This window comes from Microtus pennsylvanicus, chromosome 6 (assembly GCF_037038515.1).
Source record: "Microtus pennsylvanicus isolate mMicPen1 chromosome 6, mMicPen1.hap1, whole genome shotgun sequence".
NCBI lineage: Eukaryota > Metazoa > Chordata > Mammalia > Rodentia > Cricetidae > Microtus > Microtus pennsylvanicus.
Window position 1 is genome coordinate 97180299 of NC_134584.1, and position 27185 is coordinate 97207483.

The following is a 27185-nucleotide window of genomic DNA, read 5'->3' on the forward strand; positions in this document are numbered from 1 at the left end:
ACAGATAGTAAGACTGTTCTTGGAGGGTAAGGAGGCATCTGGGAACTGGGGGTGGACAAAGGGAAGAGGAGGAACAGGGGCGGCAGGGGTGGATAGCAGAGTACTTCTTGGGGGTCTTCCAGCCTGGACCTGTCTGATGAAAGCTGGGGGCGGGGGCTGTTTTGTGGGGAGGAGAAGGTTGCTGCTGGGAAGAGGCTCCAGGAAGGACGCTGTGGGTGTCAGGAGCTGAGAAGGTAGCTGCCTGCAGAGTAGTGTTGCAGGTCTGGACCCCATCCGCTCTGACGACCCAGACTGTGACCTTGAGCCCCAGCTGGAACTGGCCTGCCCACTGATACCTTCTTTCTGTCATGTTTCTTTCCTTGCAACCCATTCTTCTTCCATGACTCCTCTGTCTTACATGGGTTTCAGAGCCAGAGCTACATCTGTTCTGTGCTAGCTGCAAACTGGATGGGTTCTCTTAGGCTCTCTGGTTCTCAGCATTCTTGCCTGTAGAGTGGGCCGCACAGGACTAACTCCATCAGAGTCACTTCAGGATGAAGGATTTGTTTTTGTATAGCCCCAGGGATTGTCACACAGGAAGTGTCTAGAGAGCTGAGGATGCCTTAGAAGGCATTAACCCCTCCCTTGTTATCTCCCCTGTGCCCAAGAGGCAGACAAAGAGCTTTGCTAACCAGATCATGCTGCTTGGCTGGAGGTCTGTCCCCAGGAACAGGAGTACTGAATGGGCCTGCTGGACCCAAAGCTTCAGCTGGGATTCAGGCAGACTGAATCTAGCCATAGGCACCCAGCCCTTCCAGAGTCCTAGAGCACAGAATATCCACATTGCAGAAAGGGAAATGGGGGGGGGGGCTAGAAAAGGGTGGGGTGTGGCCTGTGAGCTCCAGCAGGAACTACTAGCTGAGGCAAAAAGAATAGCAAATACTGCCCCCATCTCTCCCTGTGGCTCAGTCTGGCCAGGCAACCCAGGCCTTCCTCTGCAAGAGTCTAACCTTGCAATGCTAGAGATGGAACTCAGAGGCTCATGCACATTGGGTAAGCGCACTACCACTCAGCCACATCCCAGCCCATCCGCCTGGTCCTGAGTCTGACTCCTCTCTCTGAGCTGAGAACAAGTCTGCATCCTCTTTCTCTCTTGCCGTTACTGCTGTCCTGCCTGCACCGCTTCCATTGGGTGGGGGCTTCTGTTCTACTGAGAGCAGATCTGAAAGGAGGAGAGCGGAGGAGAGGCCTGAGGTGCAAGGCAGAGGCCAGACAGGTGCAATGGTGTTGGGTAGCAGGGAGCAGACACCAAGCAGAGGCCAAGTTCTACATGAGTTGGAAGTCTGGGAGTGGTCCTAGGCTCCCGACTTGCATCCGTGGGAACCTGACTCTCTCACTCCCCCGTCCTTAGCAGGCAGCCTTGGTACACCAAGTGGCCCTTACCAATGACCTCCCCACCTCCCACTTGGTGTGCATGTCTCAAGCATAAAGTGGTCATAGAACCAAGGCTGTGTACTTGCTGCCCTCTAATGGCCTCTCTTCCCACTTATTACTGGTCACAGCTGGGCCATGTCTTCTCCAAGACCTCATTGCCAGAGAGGCCAGGAAGTGGAACACTTCAAACCTGGCACCTTGCCGCCCCAATTCAAACCTGGGACTCTGTGGTGTGGAAAGGGGCAGATCTTTGGGTCGGTGACTATGGATCTTAGTGAGGTCTTCCTCTGTGGCTGCACATATAGCATCCTGTGTGTCACAGGATGGTAGCCGTCCTCTGGGCTGCCATCACCCTCTACACGCCTTGGCAGAAACTCTGCCTTTTTAAAAAGATGGTCTTAAAGGTCTTAAATTTCTTGTGTGTGTCTGGGGATGGGAGTCAGCTTCCATACATGCATGCAGTGCCGATGCAGGCCAGAAGAGGGCATCAGATCCCCTGGGACTGGAGTTACAGATACTTGTGAGCCACTGTGATTGTGCAGGGACCCAAACCCACGTCCTCTGGAGGAACAGTAAGTGTTCTTATCCACTGAGCCAACTTTCCAGCCCTGCAAGTCTTTGCGAGCTTTGCCTCAGTTTCCATTGTAGTAAGATGAGATTTCATTTACCTGCTATTCTGTGGGTCTTATTTTGTTTTGTCTTGCTATTCTAAACAGTTTCCTTTAATCCAGGAAACATATTGATTTATTGAACGTCATCAATATACCTAAATAGGAAACTATATCCAGCCGTCTCTACAGCATTAGTGTCATTTGCTAGAAAGAGACAGTGGCCACCAAAGCCACATTAATAACTTTGGGTAACCTGACACTGACCTTGTCTGATGTTTGTTGGAAAGGGGCTTGGCTATGTAGCGCAGGTTGGTCTGGAATTTAAACTCCTCCTACTTCATCCTCTCAAGAGCTGAGATAGGCATGCATCACCATGTCCAGTTCTTTGTCTTTGTTCTAAGGGAGATTTGTATTACAAGGTATTAGAGATGGGCTAGCAACAAATGGAGACTTCCTCCCCGGTGGAAGGGATGCTTGCATGGAATATTGTTCCTTCTCTATGAGGAAAAGCATCCCCAGGCCCCTCTGCAGGCCCAGGTGGAGGAGAGCACCCCAGGCCCCTCACATGCGCTGGTGGAGGAGAGCACCCCCAGGGCTCTTGGCAAGTACAGGTTATCTTGATTTCTTTCTGGCTGACCATGGCCATTTTGAGAATATCTGCTTCTCCCTACAGAGATATTTATCTTAGTTATCCAGAGACATCAGGATGGAGGTCCTGAGAGAGAAAGTAGAGGAGGAGGAGGCAGCTGAGCGTGAGGAAGCCGCTGAACGGGCAGAATGGGCTGAAAAGATGGAGAAGATGATGAAGACGGCCGAAGTGAGCAGAGAGGAATCTGTCCTGACACAGGATGAGCTTCGAGACCTGGAGAAGAAGCTAACGGCCATTGAGATCCCCACCCCAGCCGAGCACTCGTGAGTATCACCACTGGGGCTGTCCACTTAGCCGCCCTGGCACAGTTAGAAAGGACCAGGCTCAGGGAGGACCAAGGCAAAATGGTGGCACCTAGGCCAGGAGGGTGGCCATGGAGGGATGAGGTTCAGTTTGAGGATCTGTTTCCTCTATTTCCTCTATTCCTGTGTAAAAGCAGAAGTGTGAGTAGTGATACTGCCTCTGTGTAGTTGTGAGGAATAAATGAAGAAAAGACAAAGTCAAAGACAGCTCAAGTGCTTTGGGGGTTCCCGGGGTGCCAAGCATGGCCTCACTCAGAACTTTGCCATCCCTGCTGGGACACAGGATCATAAACAAGGCCCCCATTGATGTCACCAAGCTGCCTGCTTCCTACACTAGCAACTCACCCAAGGAGGAGCACCTGCTGCAAGTGGCGGACAACTTCTCCCGCCAGTACAGCCACCTGTGTCCAGACCGCGTGCCTCTCTTCTTGTACCCGCTAAATGAGTGCAATGTGCCTGTGAGCCTGGGGCTTGGAGGGCGGGGCCAGAGCAGGAGCAGAGGGGGTGGAGGAAGGCACACCCAGCTCTCCCTGTGGAGCAGTGCTGGCCTGCGGGGAGCTGGAGGAGATGACTCCAGGGGAATGCGGGTCTGGGACCTGAACTGGAAGTGGGGCTACCACCCTGTCACTGAGCTACATCCCCAGGCTTCTTCTTAGTCTTGAGTCTTACTACGCAGCCCAGGCTAGCCTTGAGCAAGCTGTGGCTTTCGGCTCTGACTTACGAACACATGCTAGGAGACCTCACACGCTTGAATGAAACTGAATGAACAGGTATAGATGAGGAGAGCTGAGGCCCGGAGGGGTTCAGGGAGGTGCCTGGGGCCATGTGGAGGGGAGCAAGAACCCTGTGCCAGGTTTTAGGGTGTGCTCTGCCCCCACTTTGTCCCATTTCTTTGTCCTTTCTTTGAGGTGCTGTCACCTGCTACTGGAGACCACCCTGGTCACCAGCCACCCCTCCTCAAAACCTCTGTAGGCTTGCTCTACAAGGGCCTCAACCTGGTCAGACATCTATCTCCTCTAGACCTTAGGCAATTTACCTGGCCTCTCTGAGCTTGGAGGGAAGGGTTTTCCCCAGTCCTTCCGGCTCAGATCCAGAACAAGCTAGTACTGTCCCCATGGAGTGCTGTGAATAGGTGCATCTCAGCCATTGCCACCTCCAATGGCCAATTCTTGACCTTCTCAGCAAGGGACTGCTCCACCACCCTGAGACCAGTGAGCCGGGCCTCTTCAGGGTCCCCCTGGGAAGTCAGGGAAGAAGGCTGGGCCAACCAGGCAGGGATGCTCATACGTCCCTGTTCCACACGGTCCCTCGCATGATCTTTTACTTTCAGAAGTTCGTGAGCACCACCCTGAGGCCAACATTGATGCCCTACCCCGATCTCTACAACTGGGACACCTGCGCCCAGTTTGTGTCCGACTTCCTCATCATGGTTCCCCTGGTTGATCCACTCAAGCCGGTAAGTGCTACTCCCTGGCTGCGTGGGCTAAGCCTAGCAGGTTTAATACGAGTCTGGGCAACAGGAACTCAGGCAAGCTCCAGTCTCCTGGACCCCTGTAGGGAAAGGCACAGAGAGGCAACCACTGGTCTGAGGGTACACAGCAAGGCTGGTCCCCAATCTAGTGGAGTCTGCCTCAGTCTCCCTTTTTTTATTTCAGGAGGCACAAAAGAGCTGGGGATAGCAAGCTGCCTCTAGCCTGCAGCCCCATCTTTGGGCTTCTGAAAGGTTCAGTCAGCTTTTTATTGAGAAAGAAAGGAGGCAGGAAAGAGGGGCGAATAACCGAGCGCTGATAGAAGGATGAGAAGGATGGAGGGGAGAGCTTCGGAGGAGAGCCATACGTTCCTTGAAACGGCAGTCCCGTGTGTGGGTGGCACGGGTCTGGTGTGCCAGGTACTCAAGAAGCTCCTGATGCAGCAGGGCCCCTACCCCGACAGGTGGGTGGTGAGTGGCGAGGGGTCTGGCTGAGCTGACGGGTGTCCTGTGCTCAGCCCACGCACCTGTATTCCTCGACCACGGTGCTCAAGTGCCAGAAGGGGAACTGCTTCGACTTCAGCACCCTGCTCTGCTCCATGCTCATCGGCTCCGGCTACGACGCTTACTGCGTCAATGGCTATGGCTCCCTGGACCTCTGCCTCATGGACCTGACAAGAGAAGTGTGCCCACTCACCGTAAAGGCCAAAGAGGTATGCCGGATACCCCCTCCTTATATGCAAACTGTCCCGGCTGCCCATCTGCCTGAGAGGATCAGGGTCTGCCCTGACCATCCTTGGAGAAGCAAGAACTGGGTGGGTCTCTGACCTGGCCACCCTTAGGGGTGTGAGGATTGTGTCCCTGCCCTGGCCAACCCTTAGAAAAGTAGGTCCCCATCCAGGATGTCCTTACACTCATGGGTTTCTTCCCCATCACTACGTGTCCTCTGTCGCTCCAGATCCCCCGTTTCAGTCCCTTGGAGATTTCTCTGTCCTCAGCATCACCCAGAGCTCATCACCCAGAGATTTCTCCCAGCTGCTGTCCCTCCCGCCTTGTCCTAGTTCAGTTTAAGACACTGTGCTGCCACTGGGCAAATGTTATGACTCACGTGGCTTCTACCTTATCTCTAACCGTCACAAACCTACCCACTTCCGCTTGCAGCTGGTAAAATCCTATCTGGTGGTTTTAATGGTGGGAAACAATGACCAAGTGAGTGCTTGATTCTCAGCCCTCCTAAAACACACACCCCCTTTGTGTTTCCAGGGTGGACCTGAGAACCTCGCGCGTGCTAGGCAAGAACGCTAGTCTGAGCTGCATCCCTAGCCCCAAAGTATCCCATTTAACGGGGCAAACATTACCACTTCCCCCAGTGAGTGGCAGTTGAGTTTCCTGTCTGCTGATTAAGAATCTAAGGATGACCAGAGTTTATGCAAACAAAAGAAGCACTTTTTAAACTCTAACAGTGTTAAAGTTAGCGTGGAAGTACTGAGCATGCGTTTGGCTACGGTTGTGGGTAACGGGCATCCATGAAGGCATTTTTGTGCATGTTTCATGCCAGAATCACATCTATGCTTGGAAAAACACCACACTGTGCCCACAAGAGCTTCCCACACCCTGGGTGGATTCCAGGGCTCTGTGATAAGAGTCAGGCCCCTCTGCAGCTGATGGATGGAGACCCAGGGGCCTGAGGCACTAACCGGGAGATTGAGGAAGAGGGAGAGGTGCCAGGCAGACTGCTCATTCAGGACTGGTTCCCCAAGCAAGGTGTCTCAGCTAGGGTTTCTTTTCTTTTTTTAAAAGATTTATTTATTTATTATGTATACAGTATTGTCAGTATTTTGTTTGCATGTGTGCCTGCAGGCCAGAAGAGGGCACCAGATCTCCTTACGGATGGTTGTGAGCCACCATGTGGTTGCTGGGAATTGAACTCAGGACCTTTGGAAGAGCAGTCAGTGCTCTTAACCACTGAGCCATTTCTCCAGCCCTCAGCTAGAGTTTCTATTGCATGAAGAGACACCATGACCATGGCAACTTTTTTTTTCTTATAGAGTTCTCTTTTTTAAAAGATCTATTTATTTATTATGTATATAGCATTCTGTCTGCATAGATGTCTGCAGGTCAGAAGAGGGCACCAGATCTCATTACAGATGGTTGTGAGCCACCATTGGTTGCTGGGAATTGAACTCAGGACCTTTGGAAGAGCAGCCAGTGCTCTTAACCTCTGAGCCATCTCTCCAGCCACCATGGCAACTCCTAATAAGGAAAACAATTATTTGGGCCGGCTTACAGATGCAGAGGTTTAGTCCGTTATTGAAACAGTAGGAAGCATGATGGCCCACAAGCAGATATGGTGCTGGAGAAGGAGCCAAGAGCTCTACATCCCCATCAGCAGGCAGCAGGAAGATATTGTGTGACATTGGGCTTGGTTTGAGCATTTGAAACCTCAAAGTCCACCCCACTGAAACAGTTCCTCCAACAAGACCACACCTCCTACTAGTGCCACTCCCTGCGGACCTATGGGGCCATTTTCATTCAAACCACCACACAGGGATGAGCAAATAATTTTGTTTGTTTGTTTTGTTTTGTTTTGCTTTTTTTTTTCTTTTGAGACAGGGTTTCTCTTCATAGCTTTGGAGCCTGTCCTGGAACTCGCTCTAATGACCAGTCTGGCCTTGAATTCACAGAGATCTGCCTGTCTCCGTCTCCCAAGTGCTGGGGATTAAAGACCACTGCCTAGCAGCAAAGCATGTGGCACAAATGCCGTCTTCTGTCTTTTCCTTCCGTGGTCTCTGAGCTCACACCTCCTGGTCTTCTTGTCTCTGCTGCAGGTTTAATGTGGGCATGGGTTGACTCGGTGGCTACTGATGACAGCCCTGTGTAGTTGGAGTTGTCTTTCTTTTTTTTTTTTAAAGATTTATTTATTTATTATGTATACAACATTCCTTCCATGTATGCTTGCCAGAAGAGGGCACCAGATCTCACCATAGATGACTCTGAGCCACCATGTGGTTGCTGGGAATTGAACTCAGGACCTTTGGAAGAGCTGTCAGTGCTCTAAAAGGGCATGGCCCAAAAGCAAGTGTTACCATGTCTGGAGCTACCAAACTGTGATGACATTTTTCGGAGGAGACCCAGGGATGGAGACCCGAGTCTGACTCCCCAGACTGGAGACGGCATTTCTTTTACCGCCACAAGCCTGCTTCCACAGCGTCTGGAGAGCTCCTTCATGGCGGCACAGATCATCATTTTGTACATATCTATATACACATGTGCATGCATATACATGTAGAAACACACACACAGAGGTTTTTCCTTCCTGGCCCAGAAAATTTGAACTTGGAGTCAATGTATGAAACCTCCCAAGGATAACCCCTGAAAACTCTGACCCCTGACAATCAGCTCCACCTTCTGGCTGGGATCCAGATCAGCCTGGTCAGCAGGGTAATAAGACTCCCCTTCCTGTTCACAGTTTCCTGTGCAAGGCTGATGGGGAGATCCTTAGGGCTCTCTGCTGCACAGCTAGGCTTGATCTGTAGAGAGGACCCCGCCCCACCCCACTCCTCTCTATGCTGCAGCTCCCTCTTCTGTCAGGGTAGGCCCTGTGAAGGATGTGGGTGGGAGTTAGACTTGCCTCTCTTGTTGGGTGACAGACAGTCAAGAAGAAAGAGAAGGCAATGCCTAAGAAGTACGCTGTCAAGCCACCACGGGACCTGACCAGCAGGTTTGAGCAGGAGCAGGAGGAAAAGAGACTGCAGAAGATCAAGACTATGGAAGAGAAGCAGCGCAAGGAAGAGGAAGAGCGCCTCTTGGTGGGTATAAACGGCACTGCACCCTGGCATGACTGTTCACGGTACCCCCTTCCTCCCAGCCCCCAGCCCCTCCCCCCACGCCAAGGGATAACATACCAGGGCCATAAGGCCTTATCTTATGATTCACCAAAGCTCTCCTTGCCCGTAGAACACATTGCCTTTCTTTGAAGGAAATCTCACCCAGGATACAATCGCTCTGCAGAATGAACCACAGATCTATCTGGTGGTTGCCTCTCCCATTTTACCGGTTGAAACTTTGGGCCTAGGAGGGGAGATGGAAAGAGAGATCCCCTTGGCTGGTGGTCACCCACCTTTTCTGTGTAGAAGGAAGAGAAGGCGAAGCCCGACCCCCTGCATGGACTGCGCGTGCATGCCTGGGTCCTGGTGCTGGCCGGGAAGCGCGAGGTGCCCGAGAGCTTCTTCATTGACCCGCTGACAGCGCGCAGCTACAGCACCAAGGATGACCACTTCTTGGGCATTGAGAGCCTCTGGAACCACAAGAACTACTGGATCAACATGCAGGACTGTTGGAACTGCTGCAAGGTGCGTGGGAGCAGGGTGTGACCAGGGATGGGGGCCAGGGGCGGCCATGCTACCAGCCCCTGACATCAGGAGGCCCCAGTACCTACATTCCTGCCTATCAAGGGTCTTTCTGGCAAGATGAACGTCTCCAGTTTTGTTGTGTGTATCCTTTTTTAGCCCGTTGGCTATTGGTTTGTGTGAATGAACTTTGGGCGGAAGGATAACACCCATGCCGCAATGTGCGTACACATGAAGGCTAAGCTCCCTGTCCACGGTCTGTAAGCTGATCGGGCCCTGCTTCCTGCACCCAGACTAAGAAAGAATATGACCCATACCTCAGAAACCCTCTGTGTTCAGTTCCTACCCCCCCCCCACACACACTCCCAAATGTATACTTGTACGTTAAGGTCATAAACAGCACGGGCATGGGCTGGTAGGATGTTCAATGGGTAAAAATGCTTGCCACCAACCCTAAGGCCCTGAGTTAGATACGAAGGGCCCACATGGTAGAAGGAGAGAACTGATTTCTGCAAGCTGTCTTCTGACCTCCATATTCACACACCCACATACACGTATACAAAGAGGTGCTCAATCTTAACTGTATACCTTACTGGATTGGTTTGTGCAAATGAACTCCCCTACGTATCCAGGACCTTCCCCCTCTCATCCAGTAACCCCTCCAGCCATGTGCTCAATGGTAGAGCAGGTGCTTAGCCCGTGTAGGCTCTGGGTTGATCCCCCAGCACCACAAAAATGAAGAAAAGTTCATTTATACAAACCAACATTCTTCACTTGAAAAGGATGCCCAGGTCCACAGGGAGATGACAATCTGATTGGAACCATCAGTGAAGGGTGGGAGTGTGGGCGAGTGGGCTCGGCTATGAGGACAGAGCCCGTGCTGACTTCTTACAGCGCCCATCAGTTTATTCTGATTTAGGACAGCTCATCGACTGCCTTATACAGTGTGCATTCTTTGTGTTGGATTTGTGAAGTCATGGAGATGTTTGTGAGATTCACCCATCTTTTCTGTGTGCAGTGCTCGGTTCATTTTCATTGCTTATTAATTCCCTCTTCTTAGCATTTTTTTTTTGAATTTTTGAGACAGGGTTTCTCTGTAGCTTTTGGTTCCTGTCCTGGAACTAGCTCTGTAGACCAGGCTGGCCTTGAACTCACAGAGATCCGCCTGCCTCTGCCTCGGAGTGCTGGGATTAAAGGCGTGTGCCACCATCACCCGGCTTATTCCCTCTTCTTGAAGCACTCCAGAACTTATTTTTCTATTTTAGAGTGGCATGCTTCAGTTGTTTCCAGCACGGGACTATTTGGGATAGCCCTGCAGTGAGCAATTCCCTACCCGCACTTCAATGAACACGTGTGCGCACGTCTGATTGATCAAGACCCAGGAGAGTCAGATTCTTCTCATTTGCAGAAAATGACTGCATCGACTTATAACCCCCACCTCCAGCGTTGTGTGAGAGTCCGGACGCCCTCCTGCTCCTTACCAATACTCCTAGTTACTTGTTTGGGAGTTTGAGACGGGATGGCACTCTGTCTTGGCCTCCTGAAGCTGAGATTACAGGTGTGCACACGGATGCCCACCCAGTTTCCTCTCTCCTCATGTTGGCTGTCTTGTGGGTAGCTCGCATACTGCGTTGTTTTGAAACGACAGCTGATTTTTGCACTGTCCTCATATCCAGGAAGTTTTAAGCCTGCTCATTAACTCTAAAAATTAGAAAGACTTCAGGGATTTTCTACCTGTGAAGTCATTTTAAAACCTTCTCCAGGGAGCTGGAGAGATAACGCAGGGCTTAAGATGGAGTCCTGTTCTTTCGTGCTCCTGCTGAGGACCAGAGTTCAGTTCCCAGCGCCCACATCAGGGAGCTTACACTGCCTGTAACTCTAACTCGGGGGGATACAGCACTCTTCTGGACTCTGAGGGCACCCGCAACACGCTTGGCATTCTCACACAGTGCCACATACATGTAAATAAAAAGGGTTAAAAAAAAAACAACCTTGCTAGGTGACTTTCTATAGAATCACTATTGTTTCTTCCTTGGAAGCCATCTGGGTCTAGAGTTTTCTCTATAGAAATGTTTTAAACTACACATTCAGTTTGGATAATTTGTTTTTCTGACAGTTCTGGGGATGGAACCCAAAGCCTTGTGTATTCCAGCCCTGGGCTCTAGCATCAATCCACACACTCCCAGCCCAGGGCTTTTATTCTTGAGTGAGTTCTGGTAGTTTCCATCCTTTGGAAAACTTTATCCCTTTATTTACATTTTCAAATTATTGCTATAAAATGTTGATATTTACTCCTTATTTTTCTTTTGATATTTCAGAGCCCATAGTGATGACTGCACGCTCTCTGTTGGCACTGATAATGTACAAATATTTTTTTCTCCTAGTGAATCTAGCAAGAGGCTTATCAATACCTTTAGAATTGTCAATAAACTGTGTTTGGTTTTGTTATTTTTTTCCCCTATGGCTTTGTTTCATTTATTTCTACTCTGATCCTTATTATTTTCTAATGCTTGCTTTAAATTTCATTAATTAGTTTCTTAAGGTAGAAATCGAAGTAATGACTCTGGGCCAGTTTTTCTGGCAAAGACCTTCATTCCGTTAGTGAGTTCCTTCACTGGCGTCCCACACATTTCAACAGCCTGTGAACTTGCTTTCTTTTTTTTTTTTTTTTTGGCTGTTTAATATTTATTGTATTTTTTTCTTTTTTTAAAAAAAATTTCAATTGAAATAGTTACATAACTTTCTCATTTCTTTTTCTCCCTCTATCCCCTCCCAACTACCTTTTCTCTTCTCAAACCCTTCCCTCTTGTATCCCTTCATAACTCTCAAATTGATAACCACCCTTTTCTTATTATTGTTCCATACATATATATATATATATATACACACACAAATAGATATAGATACACTCTGATAGGTCTGTTTCTGTTGTTTCTATAATATTTCAGTGTTGACCATCCTGTATTGGACAACAAATAAGGGCGTGATCTTGTTTTTCTTCAGTTCAAAATTCTCTCTCGTTTTTCTTTTCATTTATCCTCTGATTCACAGGTCATTTTATTTTTTTTTTTTTGTTTTGTTTTTTTTGTTTTTCGAGACAGGGTTTCTCTGTGGCTTTGGAGCCTGTCCTGGAACTAGCTCTGTAGACCAGGCTGGTCTTGAACTCACAGAGATCCGCCTACCTCTGCCTCCCGAGTGCTGGGATTAAAGGCGTGCGCCACCATCGCCCGGCCTCACAGGTCATTTTAAAATGCGGTGTTTCAGACAGGTGGTGGTGGCTCGAGCCTTTGGTTCCAGCACTAAGAAGGCAGGGACAGGCAGATTGCCAGGGCCACACCGACAAACCCTGTCTTGAAAAACCAAAATCCCAAAACAATACAAAAAGTGGTGTTTCATTCATAGACATGTAGATATTTCCTGGTGACCGATTTTTTATCTCAGTGTTGATTCTGTGATTGTTAGAGAATGCTGACCATGCGATCCCCGCTCTCTTACCGTGGCTTGGTTTTTGGTCCAGACTTTGCTGTATCTTAAACGTTCTGTGCATTTGACGAGATGTCTGCTCTTTGTGGTTGGGTGGAATGTTCTATCGCATGCCAGTGAACACAAGTCAGTTGCCGGTGCTCAGCTCTTCAATATCTTTACTAGTTTTCTAGATTCTAAAATGATTGACATCATCTAAAACTCGGATTACACTGTTGGATTTCTGTTTCTTCTATTGCTGTTTGCTTTACACATTCTAGATATCTATTTACAATTTATAAATATAAGTTTTCTGGATTTCTTTTGGTTTATGCTACCATGGGCAAGCTTTGCCTTTTACAAAACTCTATTTGTATTTTCTAAATTTAAGTGTGTATTGTTGGGCCTTTCCTTTATCCATTTTGACATTCTCAGTCTCTGATTATGGTGCTTAGACCATTTATAGTTATTGATAAAATTAGTTTTTGATAAAATTAAGTTTATAGCTATTATTTTTCTATGTACATAATCAATTTTGAATTTTTTTATTTTAATTGAAAATAGTTTTTAAGCTGGATATAGTGGTGCACACCTTTAATCCTAGCACTCAGGAGGTAGAGGTAGGAGGATCTCTGTGAGTCAGAAGCCAGCCAGGTCTACACAGAAAGACCCTATCTCAAAAATAAATACGTAAATACAATTTTCTCATACGGTCTATTCTGATTATGTTTCCCCCTCCATCGTCTCCCAGATCCTTTCTGCCTCCTACCCACCTGCATCCACAGGCTTTCTCTTTCTCTTCCAGAGTCACGACAAATGTTGTTTGTTGCACTGGAATTCTCTTTCCCTTTTCCCATGTCCTCTTTTTTTTATGATTTTATTTACTTATTTTGTATACAGTGTTCTGTCTGCATGTATGCCTGCAGGCCAGAATAGGGCACCCGATCCCATTACAGATGGTTATGAGCCACCATGTGGTTTCTGGGAATTGAACTCAGGACTTCTGGAAAAGCAGCCAGTGCTCTTAACCTCTGAGCCATCTCTCCAGCCCCTTTGCTTTCTCTTTCTTATTAGAATAATCAGGCATCTAAAATAATTATAATAATAACAAGAAGAAAAAAGATATGATATGTAGGCCTATATTTTGTGCCTATTACATGGCTTCGGACCTTGACAAAGATAAAATAAAAAAATAAAGCAGAATAGGACAAAACAAACAGAAAAAAAGAGCCAAAGAGAAAGCCCAAGAAACCCATATAGATACACACACACAATTCACATACATAAAAAAATCCCATAAAAAAAACACAAAGTCAGAAACTATAATATACACACAAAAGACTTGTAATGCTAAAAACGAAACAAAATGAACAAAGCATTATGAAACCAAAAACCCATTCTGTGTCTGCCTTCTACTGCTGGGCATGGGGCCTAGTTTGCACACCTAGTGAGACTCCACTGGAGAAAACCAATCTTTCCTTTGCAAGCACATATTCAAACGTTCCATGTGTGTATGTTTGTGCATGTTACTAAAAACTACATATGAAATTTTTTTGGAGATAACTGAGTGCTTAGATGTCATAATCTTTCTGCAGAGATGTTGGGTGAGATTCTGGTGGAAAACGCGGAGATCTAGCAATCCTGGAGAGCTTTAACTGAGCCTTTGCGTTATCTTTACTCCCTTGGTGCGGCCCATCAAAGTCTCAAAGCAGAGTCTGGGACATTTGTCACTTTTTTCCCCTTTGGAGGACTCTGCATTCTGATTTCTGCCCCTTAGTGCTATGGATAAACTCAAAGCTGTTTCCTTCTCCTCCTCTCCTTCCTCCTTCTCCTCTTCTTCCTCCTCCTCCTTCTGTTTGATAAGGTTGCAGGCATCCCAAGCTAGCCTTGGACTTACCATATAATCAGGGATAACCTTGAACTGCAGAACACCAGCTCTCCTGCCTCCAACTCCTAAACTGGGATCACAGGCAAGTTCCACCATGCCTAGTTTATGTAGGTCTAGGAGGGCTCCCAGAGCCTCATGCAAGCATCCTACTAACTGAGCTACACCCCACCCCTCCCAGAAGCACTTCTCAGTCTTTGATCTGCTTTGGACCCCTATGTGGAGAAAATGTTCCCAAACCGGAAACACCTTTCAAGCTTCTCTGTATGAATCCTGGCTTCTTCATTTGTTTTCCTAAGTGGCAGACTGAACCTGGGCCTCACACACGCTAGGCGAGCCCTCTACCACTGAGCCTCATCCCCAGCACAGCCTCTTAAATATTGTGGTACCCGTTGTTTGTTTTTGAAATAACATCTTCCTTTATAGCCAAGATTCTCAGAGGGAACAAAGTCCCGGCGCTATTTTTAGCAGTGTCCACGCTGGCCAGTGTCATGGTCTCTTCTTCCACGCCCCTATTTGGTAACTCAGTACTGGCTCTCTCACCTCCCTTCCACCTGCCACAAATGTCCTTCCCGTGGCACTGGTGTGGCGTACACTAGAGTCCTGGTGGGGGTCGAAGGACAAGATGAGGACCTGCAGGCTGAAGACAACAGTCATCTCTGAAGGGCCGTTAACACTGAGCGTGTGTTCATTGTGAGTCTGGTCCCGAGGAGGGCAGCTTTGACTCTGCATCGTCTGTGTAGGGTGGGATAAATGTCATTGACCTGGGTGTCGGTGTCCTTACGCGTCACACGAGTTAACAAATCTGACACTCATCAAATGCCCAGGACCTATTAGCGCCTTCTGAGTATCGTTTTCTGTGAGGGAAATAAGGGCCGAGAGACCCTGGGGTCAGACGAGTCAGGTCGAGTCCTGAGATCGATGTCTTTCTATCCCAGGAATTCATCTTCCACTTACTGACACAGTTATAGACCACATAGGGGAAGCTTGTCCACTCTGCCTGTCTCCCATGGGGCCACAGTCATCCCTTAGACCAGTACATTGCAACAGGGTTCTATCTGGTCAGGAATGGCGGACACTGGGGATAACAACAGAGCACAGGACTTGGAGGCCTGAGGTCTGAGTTCGAGTCCAGTGGCATGTTGCTTTTCCCTTCCGCTGGACAGGAAGTAAGTGCCTGGGATTGGAGACCTGGTCTGTATCGATTGCTCTGTGTGCGTTCCTAGGCCAGGTACGGGCCTGGCATACAGTAGACACTTTGTGGAGAAGTTGAACACACTGCTTCCCCTCCCAGAATTGCCACTTGCCCATGCAAAAATGACCCCACCAGATGAGTTAGTCACATATCACTCCCCTGACTGCACTCTCTTCCACATTCCCTTTATGCCAATCCACATTTAAACATTTCTTCCCCATGAGTAGGGTCTTAAAGTACAAAAATTCTTTGTCTTACAATTCTGGAGACTGGAAATCCAGGACTGAGGTCCTGGCAGGGCTGGATTCTTCTGAGATCTCTTGTATCCTCCTGAGCCCCAAGGAGCAGTTGGCTCTTGCCTCCCTGACCTGGGGCAAACAAAAACAAAAAGAGAAACCAAGGAGGCTCACTTCCTGATACTTTACCTGCACAAAAATGCCCCATAGTGGCATATACAGGTCTGTCCCCAGGGCAGGGTACTGATGAGTCTCCTCTGGACATGCTGTGGGATTTCTTTCTCTGGAGATGGGTCGGTGGGATGGGAGTGGGGCCTGCATCCCTGTTGAGATGAAGAATGAGGCTGGACTCTTAGAGACTGAACGGAACTGACATTCTGCACAGCCCCTGCAGGCCTCTGGGAGCAGCTGTTTCTATTGTCCTAGGAGTGGGCCCAGGCATGGGGTTCAGGGGTGCATTCAGTTGGTTCCCTCTCCATCAGGACTTGATCTTCGACCTGGGAGACGCTGTGAGATGGGAGTATATGCTCTTGGGGACCGATAAGCCGCACCTGTCCTTGACTGAGGATGATGACGAAGGCCTGGACGATGATGACGATGTAGACGAACTGGTGAGTCGGGTGGCCTGAGGGTGGGTTGAGGGGCTTCACCTGTTTTGCGTCAGGCAGCCTGACAGACACCCCTGAAAGCATGTCCATGTACGGGGAAGTCCAGAATCATACATTTTTCCGAGCAGAAGGGCCTGGCCTGAGCCCTCATTTTCCAGTTGGGTAAACAGAGGCCAAGGTACATCCAGTGACCAGCCTAGGACTTCCCAGTGTGTTGACAGTACCTGAATTCAGTCTCTTCCATCTGGAGCCCCGTTCAAGGGTTGGGGTGCTCCTCAGAGAGATGTGCTCCTTTGAGTGGCCACCCTGTTAGCTCCTCCTTAGTCACATTATGACTATCAAGCTAGGCCTTTTCTTCCTGTTCTATTACGTCTTCTAAAAACCACTGGCCTGGGGGATCCACTCATCAGCCTTCCTTCCATCACCTCCCAACAAGGTGCGCGTGTGTGTGTGGTGTGTGTGTATGTGCGTGTGTGTGTGTGTAGAAGGTGTGCTTCCTGCATGAAGTCTTGAATGAGAAATCCAAGACTAGGAGCCCAGCAGGCAAATTCCCCCAGCTTTGGGATCTTCCATTTCCCCCTTATGTGTAAAAGTAGGTGAGGGTTGGGCGGTGGTGGCGCACGCCTTTAATCCCAGCACTGGGGAGGCAGAGGCGGGTGGATCTCTGTGAGTTCGAGGCCAGCCTGGGCTACAAGAGCTAGTTCCAGGACAGGCTCCAAAACTACAGAGAAACCCTGTTTCGGAAAAAAAAAAAAGAAAAAAAAAAGAAATGAATCCACCCAATTTCATAACCTACTTTTTCTGTACCTAAATTTTCTTAATAAAATTTAGCATAGCAATATATTCTTTTTCAAGCGATGTAAACTTTAGTTTCTTTAGCCCCTTCATTTTGAATATGATGCCACATATTAATGTAAATATATATATGTATACATATATATACATACATATATATATAAAACGTAGGTGAGGGTCATAGTCTGGTATCGACAGTAACAGGTGTTTTTACACGTCTAGCACTGACACAACGAAGAGTTACAAACTGGGGGTCCCACACTACTGGAGGTTGGAATTTCAGGATCAAGGTGCTGGCAGGGCTGGTTTCTTCTGAGGTCCTCTGGGTTTGCTGATGGCCATCAGGGCTGTGTTTTATCTGGCCCCCTCTCTATGAATCTCTGTCCTAATCCCCTTGTCTTATAAGAACCCTTAGCATATTTAAGAAGCACATTTAGACTTCATTGCCTCCTCCCTTAAGACATACTTCCAAATGCAACCGGATTCATAGATACTGGGGTGAGGGTTTGGTGTGCGATTTTAGCAGGAGGTTGAGCCATGCTCCCAACAAAAGACAACACTGAGGGACGGGCTCTGCTTTAGCATGGACTCTGAGCTCACTCATTTAAATCGCCTCTGCCTGGGAGGCTGGCGGCTTATAGGCAGCAGGCAAAATGAGGCATCAAAAGACCCACCCAGGAAGTGAGAGAGCTGGGAGCTGGGTTCCTAGTGGTGACCTTCAGCTCTGGGAGCTGCCTGAGAATGACTGGGTCACCCTGTTCGCCAACTCCTCCTTTCTGAGCACTGGCGCCCCCTGCTGGCTGCAGGCACGAACCAGTGGTGTGCCGGGCAGGTAAACCCAAGTGGGGAGCCCACTTTCTGCAGGCCCTGTCACATCCCTAGAACGAGAATCCTTATTGTCTCCAACATGGACAAATGCTACAGCCTGAACAGCAGCCCTCAGCCGTGGGACCCTGGGATTTTTAGGCTGTCTCAAGAACGCTCTGCCCATGCCGCCTGCTGACTGCTCGCCTTCTGTGTCTCTGAAAGGACTCAAAGTTAGATGAACAAGTATCCAAGGGCTAAGCATTGTTTGTGGCAGGAAGTGTACACATGGAAAATCTAGAGCCTGGTTTGAGGGTTATTTGTCTAGACCAGGCCGTATTGCACAGCACAGACCAGGAATAGACAGCAGACAGAGCTCCGGGCATTATTCATGACATCCTTTAGTCCTCCCAGGAAACAGCTAAGGAAACCAAGGCTTAGTGTGGACGAGGAACTTTCCCAGTCCTCCTTACCTGGGATAATAGTTAAAGGTATGGCTCCGCTCTCTGAGCAGCCATCATGGCCGCAGGTGGTACCATCATCTTAGACCAGGCAAGCAGGGAATGGGGGTCTGCCCAAGATGACTCCCCTTCTGCCCCATCCTGATCACTGTCCTGATTTCTGCCTCTTCCAGGGAAACTGACAGCCCCCTTAGCAAAGCTGGGTCTGGGGTAGGGGACAGAGTTGCGCTATGGCCTCCAAGGGCCTAGCCAGCACCCACCTCCTCTCCTCACAGGCCAAAGAGGAGGAAGAGAAGAGCTTCGACATGCCGCCTTCATGGGTCTCCCAGATTGAGATCACACCTGAAGGTCTCTGTCATTCACCAGTTCCTAGAGCCCCAGGGAGTTCTACGGCCATAACTCAGCAGAGAGGCCATAGAGGCTTCCTGAGCCGCCGTCTCCACCCCCTCTCAACACCCCACCAGCTCTGTGCCCAGAGCCTGATACCATCTGGGACACAACTGGACTGTTAACATGACTCCCAAAGTCTGGAACATGGCCTCTTTCCTTCCCTCAGATCCTCTGTTCTGAGGAGACCACAGGCAGGACCTGTTGACGATAGTGTAAGAAGGTCAGGCCCCGGGATGTATGGGCAAAGAAGGCAGGAGAGTGGGTTATCTTCTGCTCCATGTCTGCATAGACCCATCTGGGAACCCCAAGACTCAGAAGAAGGATTCAGGCTGCTCCAGCAGGTGACAAGTGCTAGAGAAGAGGTCATGGAACCTGACCTGGAGTACTCATCACAGCCTAGATGAGGGATGAAAGCAAAATGGGGTTCAAGAAATAGGGAGCCCTGGGGCTGGGTCTTGAAGGCCCAGAAGTCATTCTAGCATACCGTTCTCACGGGTGAAGCCCTGGCAGGGGTGAGGGATGGCTGGGCCACAGATAGGATTCTTGCGTGGCGCTGGGATTCTGGCTTGGATACCTTGGGAAGAGTTGAAGCCAGCACCAGTGACGACTTTCGTCTTCCCTAGAGCTGTTTCTGGACCTAAAGGGTCTTTAAAGGTGATGCAGAAAAAGGATGAGTGGGTAGGAAGGGTGGAAGGAGAGACCCTCAGCACCCTCTGCATCCACAGAGTTTGAGACCCGCTGCCCCAATGGAAAGAAAGTGATCCAGTACAAGAAGGCCCAGCTGGAGAAGTGGGCTCCATACATCAACAAGAACGGCCTGGTGTGCCGCCTCACCATCTACGAAGACATACAGTGTAAGGCACCTTGGGGGCCAGGATGGGGGACAACCAAATGTTGTGCTCGGTCACTCCGGGCATAGCACCTCTACTTTTTTGGCGTCTGTGGGGGCAGAGGCCAGAGGAGCTGGTCTGCCTGCAGCAACCATCTTTTGGGGCCCCCACAGGCACGAAGGTTCTGGAGATAAAGGAGTGGTACCAGAACCGCGAGGACATGCTGGAGCTGAAGCATATAAACAAGACCACGGGACTGAACGTGGACTACTTCAAGCCGGGCCATCCCCAAGCTCTGCGTGGTGCGTGGATCCCACTGCTGGGCAAGCCAAGAGCCCTGGGGGAGGGGGGTTACCTATAATGATATGTGATGGGAAGAACCAGCCCCAGGTATCAGCGAGGTCCTCGGGTCGCAAGCATGGACATTGTTTCTGCCTCTGTAACATAATGAGGTATACAGACAGCTGAGGAAGCTCAGAAAAGGGAGACACTGTGGCCAGCAGCTCCCCAGGAAAATCAAAGGCAGGGCCACATGCAGTTCTGTGGCTGCGATCAAGCTGGAATCTCCACCAGAGGGTACACAGTGTGGATCACACGTAAAGGGTCTAAGGATGTTGGACAGTAAAGCCAACCAAACACCACAGACAAGGGCAAATGCAGAGGGCAGAGCGCCCACTGGATGGCTGTGGCTAGGGGTCCATGAGGTTGAGAAGAAAGAGTATGCCTTCCAAGATCCATATCCTACCCCAGAATTCACCAGAGAAAAATCTGGAGCCAACAAACACATGGAAACACATGAACTGCATTTGGGAGCTGAACATTTCAAGATGAAACCAACAAGGGGCCACGCCACTGCTTTTGTGTGAGCAAATGGTCCTAACCAGATGGGACAGGGGTTGGAAGCAGCAGAAAGCCCCTCCCTAGTGACTTGGCAGGCCACTCTTAAGCATAATTAAGCGAAATGTGTTAATATGGGGATGTAGCTCAGCGTTAGAACACATGCTTAACATTCCTGAGGCCCTGTGTTCCACCTCCAGCAACAATGGCCTTAAAATGTGCACGCATTTTGACCCAGTAATTCCCCTGCTGAGAATTTGTTGTTAGCGAACACTGAGCAAGATCCATAAGGGCATGACATAGATGGATGCTCCTCATGGACTTGTTTGTAAAAATGAATAATTCGACGTAACCACCATATCCAGAGAGTGGGGGTTGGGCACATGGCTAATGCTCCTGTGTACTGAAGAGCTGCCCTCTCCCTGGGCCTGGGCTTGGGTGCAGCGTCAGTTGACGATGCTCACTCGACCCCTTCCCTCCCTGCTCGTCACCCCCCTCCCCCAGTGCACTCCTACAAGAGTATGCTGCCCGAGATGGACCGTGTCATGGAGTTCTATGAAATGATCCGTGTCGATGGCCTGATAAAGCGGGAGGAGACGCCCATGACCATGACAGAATGCTATCAAGGACGCTCAGACTTCCTCTCCTACCGCCACATCAATTTTGGACCCAGAATCAAGAAGCTCACCCAGAACAGCGCAGAGTCCAACCCCAGGCCCATGGTGGTGAGAGCATGCTGGGGCCGGGGCCTGCTGCCCATCTTCCCTGGCCGATAGAGGGTCAGCAGGACGGGGGAAACCCTGGTTCTGGGATGGGATCAAGGCCTGTGATTTTTTGCCAAAGTTCTAAATCTCAAACAAGCAGTTTAACAAATGTAGAGCCCTGGGCTTGCTAGAGCTAAACTGCGTCCCCAGTCACCAGACAGAGAAGCGCTGTTTCCTTATTGTAACACACACTTATGACCAGATGTGTGGAAATAGGAGAAACCAGAAAAATGTGAAGATATCTCAGAGTGACTTCTCTCCAGTACTACTGTGGACTGGTAGGTTTGTTCCTAGTTGAACAACTAACCTCAGCACTTGAGCGGGGGTAGCTGAAGGATCGAGGGTTTAAGGTAACCCTTGGCTACATAGTGAGTCCAAGGCCAGTCTGAGACCCTATCTCAATGAACTCGGAGCTGAGGGATAGCTCACTCCATAGAGTATGAAGCCCCAAGTGTGATCCCCAGAACCCACGAGAACAGCCAGGCACTGTGACACACAGCTGGAATTCCAGCACCAGGGAGGCAAACACGGGGTTGTTGGCCAGTCAGCCCAGGCAATCCAGTGAACTCTGGGTTCAAGAGAGTCCAGGTTTTGAGAAGTGTAATTGAGACAGACAGTGTCAGTCTCTGGTCACCACACAAGTGCGTGTATGTACACCAAGGCACACACACAACTTGTTCTGAGAGACTTTAATTTTATCGAGATGAAGGTTAGAACCCCTGTTTTCTACCAAGTTTTTGGCCACTGAGCTTTCTGACCACGCCCCGGGGAAGCTCGTCTCCATAGCAAGGAATATTTGGTAATGGGATAGGCTTCCTGGAGAGGTGGCAGCTCCCCATTGCTAGGAGCAGGCAAGCAGAGTCTTGTGGAGGAGGGAACTGAAGAGCACACTACGCGAGGCTGACGTGGCTAGACCCCGAGAACCCACAGGAGTCACAGAATCCACTGCCTGGCTAGAAGGGACTAACCAACAAGCCCCACCTCCAAACTCTTGGATCTGGAGCGTCCTTTGCTCCTGTCCACGGAGCATGCACAGAAATCCCCCACCACCTTCTGCATGTTCTGGCCACACAGAAAATCACGGAGCGGTTCTTACGCAATCCAGCGAAGCCTGCGGATGAGGACGTGGCAGAGCGTGTGTTTCTGATGCTGGAGGAGCGCATTCAGCTTCGTTACCATTGCCGCGACGACTACATCACCGCATCCAAGCGAGAGTTCCTGCGGCGCACGGAGGTGGACAGCAAAGGCAACAAGATCATCATGACCCCGGACATGTGCATCAGCTTCGAGGTGGGCTGGCGACCGCACTGGGCAGGGACTGGCGGGGGGCACACTCCGGATACTGCTTGCAGCCTTTTCTGGCAACTTGGGAAACCCCAGGTGGATTCCTCCACTCCTCCCCCATTAAGCGTCCACGGGGAAACCCATCTCTGTCCCTGGGAACACGTCTATTTCCCATCTGAGGATCTGTTCCTTGCAGCTCCTCTGAGACTCATCCCATTTCCATCAAAATGAGAATCCAGCAGACTGAGACATCCTCGTCCCCACCTGCACCTCTGGGGAGCCTACACCCCAGATCCCAGGGACCCATCCTGGAGGTGGCAGGGTGTCTCATCTCCTAGATGGTCTCATCTTCTTATTCTAGTTAGCTTTCTCTGGCACAGCCCTCAGCCCCTCTGCATCTTTCTTTGGTCCCTTTTTGTTACTATGTCTTTGTAGACAGGGATGCTAAGGTCTGGAAAGGTTAATCACCTTGCTTGAAGTCACCCAGCTAGAAAAAGGTAGTCCGTTTAAGCCTAGTGGTCCCTAGACCTGACCAGTTGTAGCCTCTCTGTCACTGTGGTGATTCTGGTCCCAGGTGGAGCCCATGGAGCACACCAAGAAACTTCTCTACCAGTATGAGACCTTGATTCAACTGAAGAATGAAGAGAAGCTGTCCCGGCATCAGGCCTGGGAGTCGGAGCTGGAGGTAAGGTCCTCCCAGAGGGCGGATGTGGCGGAGAGAGAGGGTCTTAAGATGTGCACATCCGCCATTGTGTGCCATCAAGGTGCTGGAGATCCTGAAGCTCAGGGAAGAGGAGGAGGAGGCACATACGCTGAGCATCTCCATCTACGACACCAAGCGCAACGAGAAGAGCAAAGAGTATCGGGAGGCCATGGTGAGCTTCCCCGCTTTCCCCGGGTCTCCTTCCCTGGAGGCAGGGCTCCAGGGTAGGGAGAGTATGGGAGTCCTTTGGAAGGGATGGCGTCACTGGTGACGTCAGGTGAGCATTCTTGCTGACTGTCACCTGCCACACTGTGTTGATGGGTCACCCCGAAGGGCACTTAGGGTTCAGGCTAGGTGTCCTTATCCTGGACTGTGGCCAAACCAAAGCCTGCCTTGCATGGGGAAAGATGAATGTCCACCTCTGCCAGGGCTTCCACTGAGGCTGTGACCCGAGCTGGGAGTCCAGCCCACTGACTCAGGCACAAGTTGAACACCAGGCCTCAGCAACACAGGGCTTTGGCCACACCCCCTCCCCCAGGTGCAAGGGCCCGATTGGGTTCCTAGGCTTGCTTCTAAATCCTCTTCACCATGCAGGGCAGACATTTAAAGTAGTTTGCAGTTGACCAGGCAAGGCTGGGCTTTGGATTGTTCTTGGATTCATAGGGAGAGGCAAAAGCCTATGTCTGCAGGTTCTCTGGCTTCTGGGTGCTCCATGTAGGGCCTTATGGGCAAGAGAAAATTGCTGGGAGTCTAACATCTAGCTAATCACCGTCATTCTTTGAACCTGCTGTGGGCTGTCAGACCCAGAGTATGTGCTTCCCAGATCTAAGCTGGTCTGATTTCAGAGGAGGAAACTGAAGCTCAGATTGAGAGGTGAATTCATGTCAGAAACAGGAATTACATGTCACCCTTAAACATGGGTCAAAGGGTGATCCTTAGGAACTTAGTTCTCCCAGGAAGTCTCTGCTAGGACCTAGCTTTGGGGCCTGACTTTGTACCGTTGCTGCTCGGGAGGCCCCCAGGATATGGTGCTCTTTCAGCTGGTTCCCTGGTCCATAGGAGCGTGTCTTGCACGAGGAGCACCTGCGGCAAGTGGAGGCCCAGCTGGACTACCTGGCCCCGTTCCTGGCACAGCTCCCTCCAGGCGAGAAGCTCACGCGCTGGCAGGCTGTGCGTCTCAAGGACGAGTGTCTCAGCGACTTCAAGCAGCGCCTCATCGACAAGGCTAATCTCATCCAGGCACGCTTTGAGAAGGTGAGACCATGGCCCAAGTCAGGGAGGTGACCTCACCCTCCTCAGTCAGAAAATGGGTCCTGAAATCTTTGCTCAGGGCGTTGCTGATGTGTGAGCGAGATGCGTGGATGCGTATGTCTGTAACTGGGGCTTCCAAATATCTGACTTCTCCCCACTTCATTACTGGATGGATGATGCGTGGATGGATGGCGGGTAAATGGGGGAATAAATGAAGAGGATGGGTGGGTGCAGTTTGGATACGTGGGCAGGCGGGCGTGGGTAAGGATTAGAGGTGGGATGTGGATGGGTGGTGAGCAGGCGATGGACTGATGAGTGAGTGGGCTGATGGGTAGATAGGTTAGATTGGCAGACAAGGGATAAAGAAATGGATTGCTAGGTTTGTGGATAGATGGACTGAGGGGTGGTACATGAACTCCTAGTCCTTAGCCCATTTCTGTGAGACAGGTGAGGTGCATACCTTGTGGCCTCCACGCAGTGTCTCGGTCTTCATAGAATACACAGGGTAGAGTCAGGTGGAGTTGGACACAATACTTCTTATGTTTGGAAATGAGTTACTTGGGGCTCTGAGCATCTCAGCAACTTGTCTAGGTCACATAGCTGTTTTGTGTATGTGGGTGTTTTGTTTGCACATATGTATGTATGCCATGTACACACCTAGTGCCCTCAGAGGCCAGGAGAGGCTGTCAGATCCCCTGGGACTGGAGTTTCAGATGATTGTGAGTCTCCATGTGAGTTCTGGGAATCGAACCCCAGTCCTCTGGAGAGCAGCCAGCACACTTGCTTTGTTTTTTTGAGACAATGTCCTATTGTGTAGCCCCAGCTGGCCTGGAACATGCAATATAGACCAGACAGGCCTTAAATTCACAGAGAGCCATCTGGCTCTGCCTAGTGAGTACTGGGATTAAAGGTGGGCACGACCGCACCCTGCTGCTTTGATTTTGTATGAGGAGCTAGGGGTGGAACCCAGGGTTATGCACTAAGCCACATCCCTAGCCCTGACTAACTGTTTTGGCTGTTCTGATTTCATGCACACCTTGTCCTTCGAATCATGACTCCAGTAGTTCCAACCCAAGATCTTTTGTGATCCTCTAAGTCTACCCCTCTCCACGGGAGGTGGGGATAGAGGCTGCCTGGTAATCTATGGGCCTGGCTGATGATCAGTTCACACTGTGCCCCTGCTCATCTCCCTGTGCCCCCAGGAGACCCAGGAACTGCAGAAGAAGCAGCAATGGTACCAGGAGAACCAGGTAACCCTGTCATCCGAGGATGAGGACCTGTACCTCAGCTACTGCTCTCAGGCCATGTTCCGAATCCGCATCTTGGAACAGCGACTCAATCGGTAAGGGGCAGAGCCAGGAGGACTCCTGGGAGCGCTGACAGCTTGGCTATCCCTCACCTTCTCCTCCCTGCCTCCCTCTGCTCAGGCACAAAGAGCTGGCTCCGCTGAAGTACTTGGCACTGGAGGAAAAGCTGTACAAGGACCCACGCTTGGTAGACTTCGTCAAAGGCTTTGTTTGATGCCCCTCATGGGACCATGGCAAGAGCTGCCAGAGAATGGAGTCCCGCCCTTCTCCCCGGCCACTGTGACCCCACACCAGCCTCACTGCCATGCTACCTCCCTGTCCCTCATAGTCTCCCTCAAATAAACACACTCCTTATTTGCTATTTGTACTTCGGTACTCACAAGCTCCAATCCCGTCGCCCCCCCCCCCCCCGTCCTCAGCCTTTCTCTGTCATCTTTTGTTGGAATATCAAGTATTAACATCTCCAGATGGTTCCACAGTCATGGCTGTCTAGTTAGAGCTCAATGTGGTGATGATGGGCCGGCTCATAAAGTGGGAATGGCCTGGCCAAGGAGCACACCCCAAGATTGGGTGGCTTGATGTTAGAGGTCAAGGAACTGAATCCAGGTTCCTCTTCTGCTTACCACCTGTGAATGGGACTGACATTCTTTCCTGACCTAAGTGTTAAAGAGCAGAGAGAGCTGGGTAGAGTGGTGCATGTCTGTAACCCCAGCAGAAGGATCTAGGTTCGAGATATGCCTTGGCTATATAGGGAATTTGAGGACAGCCTAAGCTACATGAGAATTTTTTTGGGGGGAGGTTTCAAGACAGGGTTTCTCTTTGTAGCTTTGAAGCCTGTCCTGGAACTCCTTCTATAGAACAGGCTGGCCTTGAACTCAAAGAGAGCTACCTGCCTCTGCCTCCCAAGTGCTGGGATTAAAGGTATTTTTAAAAACAAAGTAGAGAAAACCTGGCCTATAGTCTCCAGGGCATGACACAGCCATTGCAAATGATCTCACAGCAGCCACGATTGCCTGCACAGGCCTGGGCCCGTCAATAAGCAATCATGAATCAGGGCGGGGCTCGTGAGGGCCTTGTTCCTCCCTGTCTACTGGTTACTGTCGAATTCTGTTGGAGGGGTAGTCATTGTCTTCAGAGGTGAACCCACCAGGCTTCAACACCTACTTCCAAACCCACGGTTCAAACTGGGGGCTCGAGCCACAAGTGGTGGCACTTGCCTTTAATCCCAGCTCTTGATCTCTGCCAGTTCAAGGCCAACCTGGTCTTTATAGTGAGATCCTGAAACAGAGGGAAGAAAGGAAGAGATGGGTGTATGTGTCTGTGGCGGGGGAGAATAAGGAGGATAGAAGTAAGATGAACTTGAAAGAGCCAAGTATGCCAAATCTTGCCAGGTTCTTAGTTAAGAAACACACCACCACCACCGTGTGTGTGTGTGTTCCCTAAGCAGTCCTCGTCTCTGCTCCTCACAGCCCTGGGTTACACATGCAGCCATGCCCAGATGTTTACGTGGGTGGTGATGATTTGAACTCATTCTTGGCACTGCAATCGTTCCTAAGATTGAGCCATTTTTCTTGCTTCTAG

At 50.1% G+C, this 27185-nt stretch overlaps 1 protein-coding gene across 1 annotated transcript; it reads left to right on the forward strand.

Moving 5' to 3' along the window:
* Window positions 1-25970, forward strand: Drc7 (dynein regulatory complex subunit 7). The gene is made up of 18 exons (XM_075977918.1): window positions 1-26; window positions 2698-2936; window positions 3259-3433; window positions 4306-4431; window positions 4962-5156; window positions 8094-8252; window positions 8577-8795; window positions 16053-16181; window positions 18514-18586; window positions 19354-19482; window positions 19632-19760; window positions 20800-21020; window positions 22134-22349; window positions 22918-23028; window positions 23108-23218; window positions 24106-24300; window positions 25500-25639; window positions 25725-25970. Exons 2-18 carry the CDS (start codon window positions 2731-2733, stop codon window positions 25816-25818), a joined length of 2628 nt encoding a protein of 875 aa, XP_075834033.1. The 5' UTR covers window positions 1-26; window positions 2698-2730; the 3' UTR covers window positions 25819-25970.
* Window positions 25971-27185: the final 1215 nt, after the last annotated feature.

Bases quoted from the DNA above. Each gene is read 5' to 3' on its own strand.
- Drc7 (XM_075977918.1), top strand. From the start codon at position 2,731: ATGGAGGTCCTGAGAGAGAAAGTAGAGGAGGAGGAGGCAGCTGAGCGT. The intron at 5,157-8,093 runs GTATGCCGGATA...GTTGGGTGACAG, and splicing joins TCACCGTAAAGGCCAAAGAG to ACAGTCAAGAAGAAAGAGAA. The intron at 22,350-22,917 runs GTGGGCTGGCGA...TTCTGGTCCCAG, and splicing joins ACATGTGCATCAGCTTCGAG to GTGGAGCCCATGGAGCACAC.